Source organism: Juglans microcarpa x Juglans regia, chromosome 6D, assembly GCF_004785595.1.
Source record: "Juglans microcarpa x Juglans regia isolate MS1-56 chromosome 6D, Jm3101_v1.0, whole genome shotgun sequence".
Lineage (NCBI taxonomy): Eukaryota > Viridiplantae > Streptophyta > Magnoliopsida > Fagales > Juglandaceae > Juglans > Juglans microcarpa x Juglans regia.
In genome coordinates, this window is record NC_054604.1 from 4,636,119 (window position 1) to 4,651,635 (window position 15,517).

At 33.5% G+C, this 15,517-nt stretch overlaps 1 protein-coding gene across 1 annotated transcript; it reads right to left on the bottom strand.

Annotated features, from left to right (window-relative positions):
* Nucleotides 1-810: 810 nt before the first annotated feature.
* On the bottom strand, nucleotides 811-6,830 carry LOC121235192 (betaine aldehyde dehydrogenase 1, chloroplastic). The gene is made up of 15 exons (XM_041131474.1): nucleotides 6,670-6,830; nucleotides 6,317-6,459; nucleotides 5,832-5,912; nucleotides 5,605-5,753; nucleotides 4,342-4,434; nucleotides 4,135-4,258; nucleotides 3,933-3,998; nucleotides 3,743-3,809; nucleotides 3,511-3,587; nucleotides 3,045-3,158; nucleotides 1,857-1,934; nucleotides 1,621-1,772; nucleotides 1,426-1,486; nucleotides 1,192-1,298; nucleotides 811-1,024 (listed from the first exon to the last, which is right to left on the bottom strand). The coding sequence occupies exons 1-15, from the start codon at nucleotides 6,776-6,778 to the stop codon at nucleotides 934-936; spliced, it is 1,512 nt and encodes a 503-aa protein (XP_040987408.1). The 5' UTR covers nucleotides 6,779-6,830; the 3' UTR covers nucleotides 811-933.
* Nucleotides 6,831-15,517: the final 8,687 nt, after the last annotated feature.

The following is a 15,517-nucleotide window of genomic DNA, read 5'->3' on the forward strand; positions in this document are numbered from 1 at the left end:
ATATACATCCTGTGCATTTGAAATTGAGCAGAGATTCTCTCATCTACATTTGATGATTCAATTTTAGAAAGAGATAAGACTCATCACGTGAATCCTACGGCAGTTAATGCCGCCCATATATAATTTTTAGACAATGTGAATCCCAATATTTAGGCCTAATTTGGATAGAGAGATACTTTTATTTCATCTCATCCCATCTCATCTTAGTATCCAAATATTATAAACACAAACACTTTTTAATTTTTAATTTTAATTTTTTTCATCTAATCATTACTTAATTATTACTCCAAACTCTAAATAAAACACAAAAAACAAATCAAACTTTTTCAAATTCCAAAACATAAATAATATTAAAAAATAATATTATAATAATATTATAATTTTATAATATTTTTATTCAACTTTTTCTCTCTTTTCCCAAAATCCTATAAAACATTTTAACTTATCTTATTTCAACTCAAATATCCCATTACTATTTACAAACCATCTCAACTCACTATCCAAATCATTCCTTAATATTGTATCAATCTCTTTGTATTGAAACATTCAATTCCGTCAAGCAACTAGAGAACATCTCCATTACAAACTGAGGCCTCAAATCCAGTTGAAGAGCCTTCTAGGATTTAGGACCATATCATCCCCACTTACTGGATACATGGCAGCAATAGGATTGCAGAGGTGCTAATAGTAGCAAATGGCATTGTGTCAGTTCGATAACCATAACCCCATGTGATATCATGCATGATACTGAAACTTAAAACCAGCCAAAATAATCCACGCTCAAGAGTCAAGACCAAACAAAATAGAGAATTGGTTCTAACAGTTTATATTATTTTCTTCTGTCCTTCAAACACCGAGTTCAGCACATGAAACCCCCTCTCAAGTTCTCAACCTTATTTCGTGTACTTCGGTACAACTGCTATGGTACACTTTTCACAACTTTGAAGGAGACTGGTACCATCCCCATGGTTCATCAGACACGTACTGAGTAACCTGCTTCACGCTCAAATAATTGTTGAGCCCCTGTTAACACAAAATTGACAATATGTTATCATAGGCTAAGAATATCACCTACTGTTATTTCTCCCTTTTTCCATTCTTTTTTTGTTAAATGTGTTATTCATCAGATTCGATTTTAAGTATATATTTAAATCTCATTTTGTATCTCTAACTTGAGAATTTGGGTCATACCATTCCCCTAATTCACGCCCAAAACCGCTACGCTTGTTGCCGCCCCATGGAGCTTGAGTGAAGCAAGGCTGTGAGCAATTAATCCAAACAATTCCTGCCTGAAGAGCCTGCAGAAAAGCATTAAAAAAACAACATTCAGTCCCAGAACTAGATAAACTCAATTAAATGATGGTTTCAATGATTATTTGGGCCTGGTGGTTTCTTTGTTCGTTTTGAGTTCAAATCAAGTCTCACCTTACTAACGCGATCGCATCTTTCTAGATTGTTTGATATCACAGCACCGCCTAAACCATAGCTGTGAAAGACCAATAAGAGATCAAAACAAAATCTCCTAAATCAAAACAACCCGCCTTCTTCTCCATTAAAGAAAAAAGTGCCCTAGATTTAGGAAAATTTGTTTGTCATAATTGAACAAAATTATTGGCTTACTGGGTATCATTCGCTAGCTCAATGGCTTCATCTTCGCTACTGAATGTCTTCACACACAAAACTGGTCCAAAAACTTCCTCCCTCCATATTTGCATAGAGGTAGTTATATCAGTTACGACTGTTGGTTGGATGAAAAATCCTTTCTTTAGATGCTGCCATTCACATGTACAATAATTCGAAGTCACGACAAATTCAGAAACATGACAATGCTGATAAGTCCAAGCAAAGGATTATACCTCAGGACGATCCCCACCACATACTATGGTTGCACCTTCACTCTTAGCCGTAGCAATGAACTTGAATACTTTCTCATACTGAGGACGATGAAAAAATATTTAATAACACATCACGCCTTAAAAAGTTGCATCAGTAGACTTAGATAGAAATTCCAAGTTATATCACTGGAACTGAAGCCAAATTCGTACAAAACTACTGACAAAAATAAACTAAGTTTAATAATTATCAAATAGATATTATGATTCAATATATAGGTGAAATTCTTAAATTTTTCACTTCATAACAGTCATCAGAGTAGTTAAACCCACAAATTTGACAACATAACAAAGGCCAGGCAAGGAAGAATTTTCCCCTAAATGTCCCACAAAACATGCATGCCTTGAATGTTGCTTAGTTAATGATAACTAGCTGACGAGATGGTTTTGGGGAAAAATTCCATTACTGGGAATACACAGGAAACTGCTTTAGTGATTTCATGCCAACCAATGACAATCACACATTATACCAAAACGCCTTTCTTCTTCTTCTTTGCATTTCTTTTTGGGAGGGGACACCCTTCCCACTTTATATTTTTTCTAAGCATGTTCTGTGCTTAAAGATAATGTATACCCATATATCAAACACAAAATAAAAGTTGACGAAATAGCTACTGAAACTGGAATTGATAAAACAGCTTACAATTACTGATTTTGATAACCATGTTTTTTATAGGAAAACCTTCGTAAACAAAGCATTAAAAAACCAAAACTATCTCAACATTCACAAAAACCATGAAATTTTAACATATTGCATACAAAGTACAAAATTTCTTTATGAGAAAGAGACCAAATCAGGAGAAGATCTAATACATAATAATTCTTAGATTTTCCTGCCCTATGCATTAGAGAATGGCTGAGAAAAACAAACTAATCCCAATTCCCTAATTGCCACTGTTCTATAAGTCAATCAAAAGTCAAAACATGTTATTGATAGTTTGGTTTACTAATGAAACCTATTTCATAGTGATTATGATGCACTAATGAGGTCAGTTTTAATGAAGTGTTTTCGAACATTTCCCCAACAATTTTTTTTAACTAGAATGAAAATTTTATTAACATTTCCCCCCCAATATATATATATATATATATATATATGTGCACATATATATTTTTATATATACGTGCAGAAAATATAAATTTCAGCCATACCTGACTGCCACTAACAACGGGGCCAAGTCTGCAGCCTTCTTCCAGAGGATCTGAAACCTTGATGTTTTTTATCCATTTTACGAGCCTATCCAAAAATTCTGCAGCAATGCTTTCCTGAAACAATTGTAATTGACCACATCATAACTTCTCGAGGAAGGGGAGGGAGGAAACATGACAAATCCTGGTCTGAGAAGCATTTTTTAAGTGTGCAATTCCCATTATCAGCAATCACAAGCCCACACATAACCAGCAGTGAGCTTATTAGGTGTCATACTATATGGCTAGTAAAACTCATGTACCTTAACCATGCACTGAATTCTAATATTTTCCCCTCATTTACGCAATTCGTAACACAGAGACAAAGGGTAGCTAGAATATGGGTGTGTGTGTGTGTGAGAGAGAGAGAGAGAGAGATCTTACATGGATGGTCTAATACGTGTAAAAATCTTGTAATGATCATACTTACGTGCACAATGAGACGGGATGTTGCACTGCAAATCTGACCATTTGTCCAAAAGCAACCAAAAGCAGTCCATTCAGCAGCTGTTTGAATCATGGACAAGCAAAGAATAATTATCAATACAATAAAACCCAACAGTAGCATGTGTTTTTCTAGTTCTATGGGTTGCATGCCAAACTGTCTTCTATATACAATCTGTTTCCGATATAAAAGATTTAATGATCCATGAGGCACTGACCCTTATCAAGGTCAACATCATCAAAAACGATAATTGGGCTTTTCCCACCAAGCTCCAGTGAAACAGGCTGCCAAGAAACAACACAAGTTAACATATGAAAGATCATGCAAAACAAATAAATGTCACAGATTTTTTTATGGCAAGCTAAAATGTCACCGAAAATTATCAATATATACGAAGGTTAAATTACCTTGACCAACTGAGCTGCAGCTGTCATAATCTTACTACCGGTGATGGTGCTTCCAGTGAATGCAATCTGTTGACAACTTAACATGTTAACTGCCACAGCCAGGTAGCTAAAATAACCTAAATATTTCACAGACACTGAGTTATGAAATATGTAAGATGATTCTGCTTCATACAATTTCCAATGGGAAAATTACTAAATGGACCTTGTCAACATGGGGATGGGATGCCAAAGGAGCACCGGCCTCATGGCCGAATCCAGTCAGAATATTAAGAACACCAGGAGGCAGACCGACCTCTCTGCACACTTCAGCCAGCTCCAAACAGGTCCTGAAATGTATAAGATGATGACATGCAGCAGACCAAAACAAAATCAAAACTGAACAAGTTCATATAAATTAATGAGGCCATACACAGATGCCACTTCAGACGGTTTCAGTATTGCAGCACACCCAGCAGCCAAGGCAGGAGCCACTTTCCATGTAGCCATCAACAGAGGATAGTTCCTTTAACACAATAAAAGGCAAGCACTTTATCAATGATTGGCATTCTTGTTCACAGTAGTCATAGTAGGTCATCAATAAAAAATAATCTTAACCATGCAGACTGTAAAGACTAAGGATCACCATCAAATAACTACCCCGCTCTATAAAACAGTTGAGACCCTGTTCCACTAATCTTTGAAAAAAGGCAAAGGAAATGGAGTGTGCACTAGCGGGTTACAGATGAGTAATTCAGGCAAGAAAAGGAAGCACAATCTTAAAATTACATGCATTCCTGAGGAGTATAGATATTAACAATAGAATTAAACAGATAAGCTAAGATTCATTTCTACAAAGAAAACAAATGGTTAAATTAGCAAGGAACAATTTGATTTAAGTTGACAACGTCAAACAAATTGAGTAAGGCAGGCAACTTAAAATATCAAGACTAGAGGGCCCCATGGTGGCAAAGAATTTGAAACTCCAATAGTTCTGAGAATATTTATTAATTTGAGTTGGCTTCCTTTTTTTTTTTTTCTTTTGATAAGTAAAAAAAGAGTTGGCTTCCCAACCAGAAACTACAAATGAATGATTTAAACTTACAACTTGAACAAGTATTCCAAAAAGTTGAAGCACTACTAATATGAAGACTCCAATGAATCATTACCCACAAAACACACAATTTTGAGATCGTAGAGGAATACCAAAATGATATGTCAATTGCAGAAAATCAAAGACATTGATGACCAAGAGCATAGTGACCAAAAGAGTTGGAAATATATATATATTTTTTTTAAATCTGTGATTCTTGTTGCTATTTTGCTTTCTTAAAGCAGTGTGACCTGATGGTTGGTTGCTAAATGTAATACATTGACCCATTAAAGTTAACAATTTGAGCAGCAATCAGGAAAAGACACCTTGTGAAGCTACAACTTAAAGTATATAGAAATTCAGATTAAGCACCTGAGTTCAGCTTATATTTTTACTTTTACAATCATGTAGGAATATCAAATGAACTATGAAATGCAAGACATGCAAATATAAATACAGCCCGTTTAAATTGATACTGAAGATCCACGTGTGAAGGAAGAAAGATAAGGTACTATTTTTTGCAATCATCAAGCCAGCAAATATAACACTAAGAAAGAACAAATAGGAATGCATAAACATTCAACATATAGAAGCGGCAAATACCATGGAGTAATCAACCCAACCACCCCAATCGGCTCCTTAAGAACATAACTCTTGAATGTCTCCATGGGAAGGGAAACTGGTGCCTTTTGCTTTGCATCCAAACCTTCAGCAAGGTCCGCATAGTAGTCAAAGCACCCAGCAACATCATCCTGGATTACGTTAACAAGCATGAAAGGCAACATACTCAATAGTTGACAGAAGGTTTCCACAAAGTGTCACAAGCTTACAATGTCCCATGCAGCTTCATCCAGCGGCTTTCCACAATCAATTGCTTCAAGTTTAGCTAGTTCAGATTTCCTATCTGTTATCTGCATGCATACACGACACCAAATATCAGAACATTATTGACAAAAAACCCGCTTTGATATCCAGTCATCACAGAGCCATTTCTCTGGGATCATGCTTTCAAATCATCTGTTAATCATCGACAGTGATCTTGAACCAGATAACTGGTCTAGACATCTCTAGAATGCATATTTAGTCAGCATCTAATACGTATTGGGCACACTTCGCACGAAATGAAATCCAAATTCACACAAGATGTATGCAACTCGTGAAGTTTAAGAAACTAATGATGAATAATGTAAGGCACGAATTGTGTTCCTGTCCTCTGTTCTTTAGAGTCAAGTTCACACTTTTTATTTTGAGCTATTGCATAGCAACCCTAATGGATCACAAAAATAGAATTTCAATTTCTGAGACAATCCAATACCTTGGCGGCGATAGCACGCAAATACTTGGCACGAACGGCCCCGGAAGCAGAGGCCCAATCTCTGCCTTTGTTCCGAGCAAGAGCTTTCCGCGCGGCATCCACCGCAAGCTCCACATCCTCCGCAGTTGCCGCCGGAATATTTCCTGGGTGAAAAAAAAATTATTCCCACGAACTCGAATATCAGATTTTCTTCAGAGCTCAAAACCCAAAAGCACAGAAAAAAAAAAAAAAAAAAAACCCAAAAATACATGACATATAAGCTAACGTTGTAATGAATGAATGATCACAAACTTGCAGAAATCGGAACAAACTGAGAGAGAGAGAGAGAGAGAGAGAGAGAGAGAGAGAGAGACCGATGATCTCTTCGGTAGAGGGGTTGATGATGGGGATACGTTTCTTGAGGGTGGGTTCTCTCCATTCGCCGTCGATGAATAGCTGCCGAGATGGTATTGGGATCGCCATTTTTCACACTATTTTTCAGTCTCTCACTCTTTGGCTGTCTCAGAGACTGTATGAAATGAACGTCTGCTTCGTTTGTTTCTGAAAGTCTAACGCTTCGTTTGTGCTTTGTTTGGATGAGATAGATTAAAATTAAAATGTTAGGATAAAATATTATTAAAGTATATTTTTTAATATTAATTTTTTTTAAAAAAAATTAAATTATTTATTTTATTTTATATAAAAATTTTAAAAAAATTATAATAATAAGAAAATTTTCAAAATTTTTAAAATTTTGAATTTTAGTCAAACGGACTAACCTTTCAACTTTTTAAGAAAAGTCAAAATCTAGTTGGAGAATCTGGTTTCCTATATTTGGGCTTCCTGATTACTATTCCGAATGCAACTATCCCACAGACAGAGAGAGAGAGAGAGAGAGAGAGAGATTCAAATGTAACCTTCATGTTGTTCTCTCTTCTGAATTATGTCGTGTCTTCATACAGTTGTTGTATTAATGGTAATGTAAATAATATTATTGTCATTATAAGATAATTGCAAGATTCCTATTATGAATCGAAAGGCATTGCTCTTTTTAATTTGGTAATGTAATTTCTTAAAAGTCCTCCAACTGTCGTGTCAAGCACATTTCCAATACAGTGCTCTTTGAATTTCTTTTTTTTTTTTACTAGAAAATTATATTTAATATTTTAAAATAAAGAAATATTTTTAGTTAAAATTTCACAAAAGTAAATTTATATAAAATCATGTTAATTTATAAATTTTTTTTTATAATTTTTTTATTTATTATAGCACTTGTCTTGTCTTATATAAATTGTAATGTGCATCTTCCATCTATATTGTAACTGTTACTAGTAAACAAATTAGAGTTTATATTTTTAATTAAAATAGTAAATCTGACAATTTTATTAATCGAAATTGTGTTATTCGTTTATTGATATGATATTTGCTTTAGATTTCTCTAAATATTTGTCATGACAGTGCTGAAAGTTGTTCCACCTCTCAGTAGATAAGATAATTGTCAATCTTATCCACATTATGTTGTTTTATAATATCTAGTAATTTCTTAATCAGAGATAATAATAATAATAATAATAATAATAATAATAATAATAATAATAATAATAATAATAATAATAATAATAATAATAATAAGAGAAATTCTATGCATCAACTACTATTTACTTTCACACCTCACACATATATTTTTTTTTTCATAGAATGTGAAAGTATTTTTCATATGATGTGAGGTATGAAGTAGTAAATAGTAACTGATGAGAGGAATTTTTTTAATAATAATATATATAATTTGTATTTTGTGGTCTATCGGAGGTTTCTCGATCATGTTTGTAGGTAATTTGATTTTTTTGAGAATCCCACAAACATAGAATTATGATCCGTTTAGATATTGAGATGAGATGAGTCGAAATGATTTATAAATAGTAGTGAGATTATTAATTGAAATTAAAAGAGATGAGATGAAAAAACCATATTACCTTTCTATCCAAACCAGCCTTAATGTAAATTAATGCCACGCGAATTGCATCGTAAATTCTGATCTGAATTGGTAGTTATTGGTATCGGAAGTAAGTTGACGTACAATCTTATGCCCTTCTTTTTCTTTTCCATTCTTTTTCTTAGGAAGAGGATTCTATTTATCATGCATACGTCGAGATTGTTAAGGATGCTCTTTTGGATCAAAGAAGGAAAACATCTACGTACGGCCAAGAAAGCAAATTAAGAAGTAAAAATAAAAATCAACAACCAAATTTTGACAAAGAATCAACTGGGAGGGAAGACGTACGTGATATTATTATATGTAAATCTCAATACTCTATATATATATATATATATATATATTCTAGCAATAAGTCTTTTACGAAGGAAAATTTTATTAATTATAAGTCGATATATAGATAATATATTCAGAAAAGTACTTACATGATATTATTTGATTTAAAAAAAAAATTTAAAATTTTACTATTTAAAAGACGTGAATGGTATACTTCACATACAAATTTGAGAATAAAATTAACTTCTAACTTATTATTATTTAGCAGAGAAAGCAACGTACTATTACATCCTCAATGGTTAAAATAAAAAAAAATACTCGAAGGTTTCTCGAAAGTGAACCTTTTCGGGAACCATCCCATTGGCACATGTTAGATTTTGATCTCTCAATTCACCATGCAAATAAAATCGATCTACTTTAATTTGTTTCTATTTACACAATATACAATCTTTTTCCAATAAAAAGATCTAGACCCATCATAACAAGACGAAAAGGGAAAAGAAACAAGAAACAAGCCGTTGTAAGATTTGAGAGAATATCTAATAATAAAAGAATCATTAGAACACTTATTTTTGGTTATCATTGATTAAATATTCACATGAACCAATTGTTTTGGAATTGTGAACGTTCACAGATTTTTATATAGAGAGTATTAGGTAGGATTTTCAGCCTATCTTTATTTACGTTAATGAATGTGATTGTTGGAGAATTACATGCATTTATATATAGATAGGCCAATACCCTTATCTACTGTTTCGTAAAGAGTGGTTTGTATTCAGAGATTGGTTGAGATGGTTTGTGAATAATAGAATAAAAATTGAATTATTTATTATATTTTGTGTGAAAATTTGAAAAAATTGAATTATTTATTATATTTTGTGTGAAAATTTGATAAAGTTGTAATGATTAGATGAGATGAGATGAGTTGATGTATATTTTGAATACAAACAAGACATTATGTTGCTTCATTCAAAAGACAAGACATTTATACTCCTCGCAAGACAAGCCATCAAGAATGTAACTGTTGGTTTTTAAATGAATAATATCTTTATTTTAATTACCCAAAATTTTTAATATAAATATAAAACTATTAAATATATATATATATATATAATATTTGAAATGGTATGGCATGTAAGCCACCTTTAAGGTGCGGTTTGGATACGAAGGTGAGATGAAACCATCTCAAATCTGATCGTATGAACAATTGCTTTTGTATCCAAATGCTTGTTTTAAGATTGTTGAGATGGTTACGGGATCAACTTTCTTAAGCACTGTAGAAAACCATCTCATCGTTTTTGGCTTTTTCAGATTTTCTTTCGAACACCTTCCCTTCACTCCACATCGTTCCCAAACCTCACGGCATCCCTGCATTCCTCACAGTCCATCCAAGGCGACCAACATATCACATTTCCCACCTAACTCCGATGGCAACGCCGTTGCCCCCATATCACATATAGAAATTGCAATTTTACAAGAAGCACATATTTGAACCAACTTTCAACCCAAGAAGCCAGGTCTGTCGATTTTGGTATAGAACGCCAGTATTTGAAAATGAAAAATGATTTTACGCACAATATTTTTTATAATATTTTAATTAATTAAATTTTAAATAAAAAATATTTTTATAAGATATTTCTTAAAAATAATTTAAATTAATAAAAATATTGTCATTTTATAATTTTATTACAAAATATATTATAAAAATGAAATTTTGGGTAGGTAATTTATTAACTACTATTACTTATTTATAAATAAAATAAAATCATTACAAATACTATACAATGATTGGTGGGACCCACATCTATCAAATCTCCAAAAAGTTAAAACTATCTCATTTCACTTCCAAATCCAAATATACAAAATGTTCAAAAACCATCTCATCTTATCTCAACTCAATGATCTCATTAATATTTACAAACTATCTAAACTCACTATCCAAACGGAGTCTAGTCTCTCGCAAGGAGACGTGATCTTTCATTCTCCCACTTGGTTTACGTGACAGTCATTTAAAATCATCTGGGTAACCAAAACCAAATATGGCCACAAATAAAACTACTCAAACCATAACCTTAAGAAGAAAGATATAATGCATTAATCATGGCGGTTATGTTATTATATTAACATTTCCTTCCATGTATTACATTGTATTAGCCTCTCTAAATAAATTTTCATATGTAATATATTTCTTTATGAATGACTTTTTATAAGTCATTCTGGGTCTATACATTATAGGTTAGGAGCAAATACTTTATGCGTACAAATAAAAATATTATTCTTGACAACAACAAGTACTGTATAAAATAGACAAATCAAATATAAAATGAGCTCATTAACCACAAGCTCTCTACATATTTAAAAATATTTTTATTGAGAGCCCTTTTGTCATGGGATTTGCAATCATAAAGGATGTACTTGTATGTTCTATTGAGACTTCTTGTTCCTTGACTCTCTCTCTGACAGAAAGATACTTTATGTCAATATGTTTATTCTTGCTCCCACTCTTGTTATTCTTAGAAAAGAAAACTGCTGTCAAATTATCACAGTAAATTCTTAAAGACTTAGATATTGAATCCATAACTTGAAGTCCTGTGATAAAACTCTTTAACCCTTTCGCCTGTGAAGTTGCTTCAAAGCATGCTATAAACTCTGCCTCCATAGTAGATGATGCAAAGATTGTCCGTTTGGTGCTCTTCCATGATATGACACCTCCTTCTAACAAGAAGACATACCTTGAAGTGGACTTTCTGGAGTCTTGACAACCCATAAAATCTGAGTCTGAATATCCAACCACTTCCAGACAATCAACATGCTTATAAGTAAGCATATGATTCCTGGTTCCTTATAAATATCTCATAACCTTTTTAGCAACCTTCCAATGTTCTATTCCAGGATTGCTTTAGTATCTTCCAAACATTCCCATAGCATATGCAATATCAGATCTTATACAAACCCGTGCATGCATTAAACTCCAACAACAGATGCATATGGAATATTTTCTACTTCTTTTCCAAAGCATTTTTCAGATATTGACTTAAACTGAATTTATCACCCTTTAATATGGTTGCTGCATTGGGTGTACATTCATTTATTTTGAATTTTTCTAAGAGCTTTTCAATGTAGGCTTTATGAGAAAGTTCTAAAATTCTTTTAGACATGTCTAGGTGAATCTCTATGCCTAAGACATAAGAGGATTCACCTAAACCCTTCATTTCAAAGCTTTGGAATATAAATTTTTTAGTGTCATGTAGTAAACCAAAATCATTAGTTGCAAGCAAAATATCATCAACATATAAGACTAAGAAAATAAATTTACTCCCATTAAATTTATGGTATATGCAATTATCCACGATGTTCTCTATAAAACCAAATGAAGTAATAACATCATGAAATTTCAGATACCATTGACGGGTTGCTTGTTTTAGTCCATAAATTGGATTATTTCGCTTGCAAAATAAATAATCACCTTTATTAGAATGAAACCCTCCAGGTTGCTTCATGTATACCTCTTCTTCAAGAGTCCCATTCAAAAATGATGTTTTCAGATCCAATTGATGTAACTCTAAATCAAAGTAAGCTACTAATACCATGATCACTCTAACAGTTTAGAAATTAGAGAGAAAGTATCGTGGTAGTCAATACCTTCTTTGTGTAAATCCTTTAGCTTCAAATCTGACTTTATATCTATCGATATTAGCATTTGTATTTCTCTTGGTTTTATAAACCCATTTATAGCTTTTGGCTTTAACTCATTTAGGTAACCTGACAATTTCTCAAACTTGACTTTTAGCCATGTATTCCATTTCTTCTAGAGTTCCACTTTTGAGCGGTTCGGCTGCTATTGAGGGATAAATAACCACTAATAATATTGTGCCATATCAGCAATTGTAGAGACTTTACAATAAACTCATTGTACTAGATTTTCTCTTATCACAAAAAACCTCACCCCTTCGTAAACTTTCTCAGCCAACAATACCTCACACGATCTACATCTTCTCCTCAACTCCGCCGCCACGTTTTGTTGCCTATCTCTCTGCCGTCGCTAGTTTGGACTTCTCCCATCGTTCCTGTTGTTCCAGTCGTTCTTGTCATTCCCATGGTTTTTTTTTTGTTTTTTTTTATTTTTCCAGTCGCCATCTCCCATCTAGAGTAGCCTATATTCTGTCGCCCATCTCCTCGTTTCGAACTAGATTGGTTGTCGCCCACTGTCGCGTTGGACACTGTCGTTGTTAATGGATCACATTAATGGATTGGGAGATTCACAATTTCTCTTATCATAAAAAATACCCAAACCCAAACTACACGAAATATCACAAAAAATCATCCAAACTCAAAAATCATTCCAAATTGTAATCATTATTATCAGAAAGCTGCATGTTAGAAGGTTTCAATCCCAAGATTTTATCAGCAATCAAAGAGACGAAATCCAATACCTCCCTCTCACAAAAACCAAACAGACGGAATCCAATACCTCACTCTCATAGATTTTATCGGAAATCACATTCATGAAATGAAGAATCCAATACCTTACTCTCACAGAAACCAGATTGGTCATAGTATTGTTGTTGTAGATGGTGTTCCTCTGGGCGTGGCCAAAAGCTGTGGTTTGCAAGCAGTGCGAGGGGTGGCCGTTTCGGCAAGGCAGTGCGATGGTCTAGGCGTGGCCATGTCGGCAAGGGGTGCCAGCGAAGGATGCCCAGCTTCTGAATGGGAGGGATGCGAGGATTCTTAATGGAAATTCCCTGATGTGCAGCCACATGAAACATATGGTGTGATGTCTATGTGTCATTATGGAATTGGGGGGCTGTTTTTTGGGGGTTATAAGACCAACCGGTTATAAGATTTTCTCTTTCTTCTATCATAGCATCATGACAAGATTTTGAATTTTCTCCACTCATGACATGTAAAAATGAGATAGGCTCATCTTTAGGTCCCACATCAAAGTTGGACTTTAGTAGGTACACATAATAATCATAAGAAATAACATGCTTCCTTGTTCTAGAGGATCTTCTTAATTCTACATTTCATCCATATTATGTGGATGTTGGACTGTAGAGTCAAAGTTGGTATGTTCCTCATGAGTTGTTGGTGGTTCTTGAATTGGTTGATCGTCAAGGATATCAGATTGATTTTCTTGAATGATAATCATTTCATTTTCACTCACAGATGTAATATCCAAATTTCGTGTTTCCTCCCACTCTATCTTTCGAGGAACATTACTCCCACTTATTCCAAAACTCTCAATAAATTTTGCATTTTTGGCTTCTACAATTCTAGGTGTATGTGAGGAACAATAAAATCTGTAGCCCCTAGAATTTTTTGCATAGCCAATGAAATAACCACTGAATATCCTTGGATCCAATTTCTTTAGTAGTGGATTATAGACCCTAACTTCAACTTGACAACTTGATATGCGCATGTCTTAAACTAGGTTTCCATCATTTCCATAATTCAAATGGTATTTTGGAAACAATCTTAGATGGAACCCTATTTAAGATACACACTGCAATTTTTAGGGCCTCACTCCACAAATATAGAAGAATATTATAATTACTGAGCATACTTCTTACCATATCCATAAGAGTATGGTTTCGCCATTTAACAACATCATTTTGGTGAGATGAACCTGGCATTCTATACTAAGCAATAATGCCTTCTTCCTTGAGAAAATTTGCAAATGGACCTGGTCGCTGCCATGTATATCTACCATAATATTCTCCACTCCTGTCAAATCTTACGATCTTTATTTTCTTTTCTAATTATCTCTCTGCTTCCTTTTTATATATTCTAAAAGCATCTAGTGCTTCAGATTTATCAAAAAGGAGGTAAAGATCTATAAATCATGAATAATCACCAATAAATGAGATAAAATATCTCTGACCATTCAAACAATGGGTACTAAATGGTCCACAGATGTCAGTGTGTATGATCCCAAGAACTTCCTCACTCCTTTTGGCACCTTTACTGGTTTTGTTAGTTTGCTTACCTTTTATGCAATCCACACAAGTTCCAGGATTTGAGAAGTCTTAAGTCTTTAAGACTCCATCATTAACTAATCTTTTAATTCTCTCTATGGAGATATGTCCCAATTTCCTATGCCATAATATAGAGGAAAACTCATCAATAATATTACGTTTAGTGCCAACATCATCATGTAGAGTTAATAAACTATTTTTAAAAGAAGAATCTAAATTTAATTTATACAAACCATTAATCAAGGTCCCAGAGCCTACAAATGTAGAGTTTTTAAATGCATAAACATTTGAATTCACAAAATTAAATTTAAATCCCAAAAGTACTAATCTAGATATAGAGACCAAGTTTCTAGAAAATGAAGGTACATAAAATGTGTTTTCAAGATCCAAAATATAACCATTATTTAAAATAAGTCTAAAAGTTCTTACAGCTTTGACATGCGAACACATCCCATTTCTTGAGTAGATGCCTTGTTTACTTTCCATCAATTTCCTTAGGCTGAGAAACTCTTGCATGATATTGACAACATGAATTGAGGTACCCAAATCAATCTAACATGTATTATGATGAGAGTCTACAAAATTGTACTCATAGCACACAAGAGAATTGAGATTATCTTTATTTTCAAGCCATGATTTATACTTATCCAATCTTCTTTTTATGCCATTTTTTCTTGCAGAATAAGCATATATCATTGTCTTTATAACGTTTGAATGTTGCTTTCCCGATTTTCAAGGTACTCACTGATTAGCGGGCCTTGAAGTATTTATTGGAGCAATGGATTGGGACTCTAGCCCAACAAAAGTGGGTCTCAAAATTGTTTGGTTACGATTTTACAGTTGAACACAAGAGTGACAGAACAAATATAGTGGTTGGTGTTTTATCCCGACTCCCTTACATAGAAAATCCCAAACTAACTCCAAAAACCATAACTTCACCATCACAACTAGATCACAACTACACCAGGCCAACCAACA

Bases quoted from the DNA above. Each gene is read 5' to 3' on its own strand.
- LOC121235192 (XM_041131474.1), bottom strand. From the start codon at position 6,778: ATGGCGATCCCAATACCATCTCGGCAGCTATTCATCGACGGCGAATGG. The intron at 6,460-6,669 runs GTCTCTCTCTCT...TTTTTCACCCAG, and splicing joins CTCTACCGAAGAGATCATCG to GAAATATTCCGGCGGCAACT. The intron at 3,588-3,742 runs GTCAGTGCCTCA...TGATTCAAACAG, and splicing joins TGATGTTGACCTTGATAAGG to CTGCTGAATGGACTGCTTTT.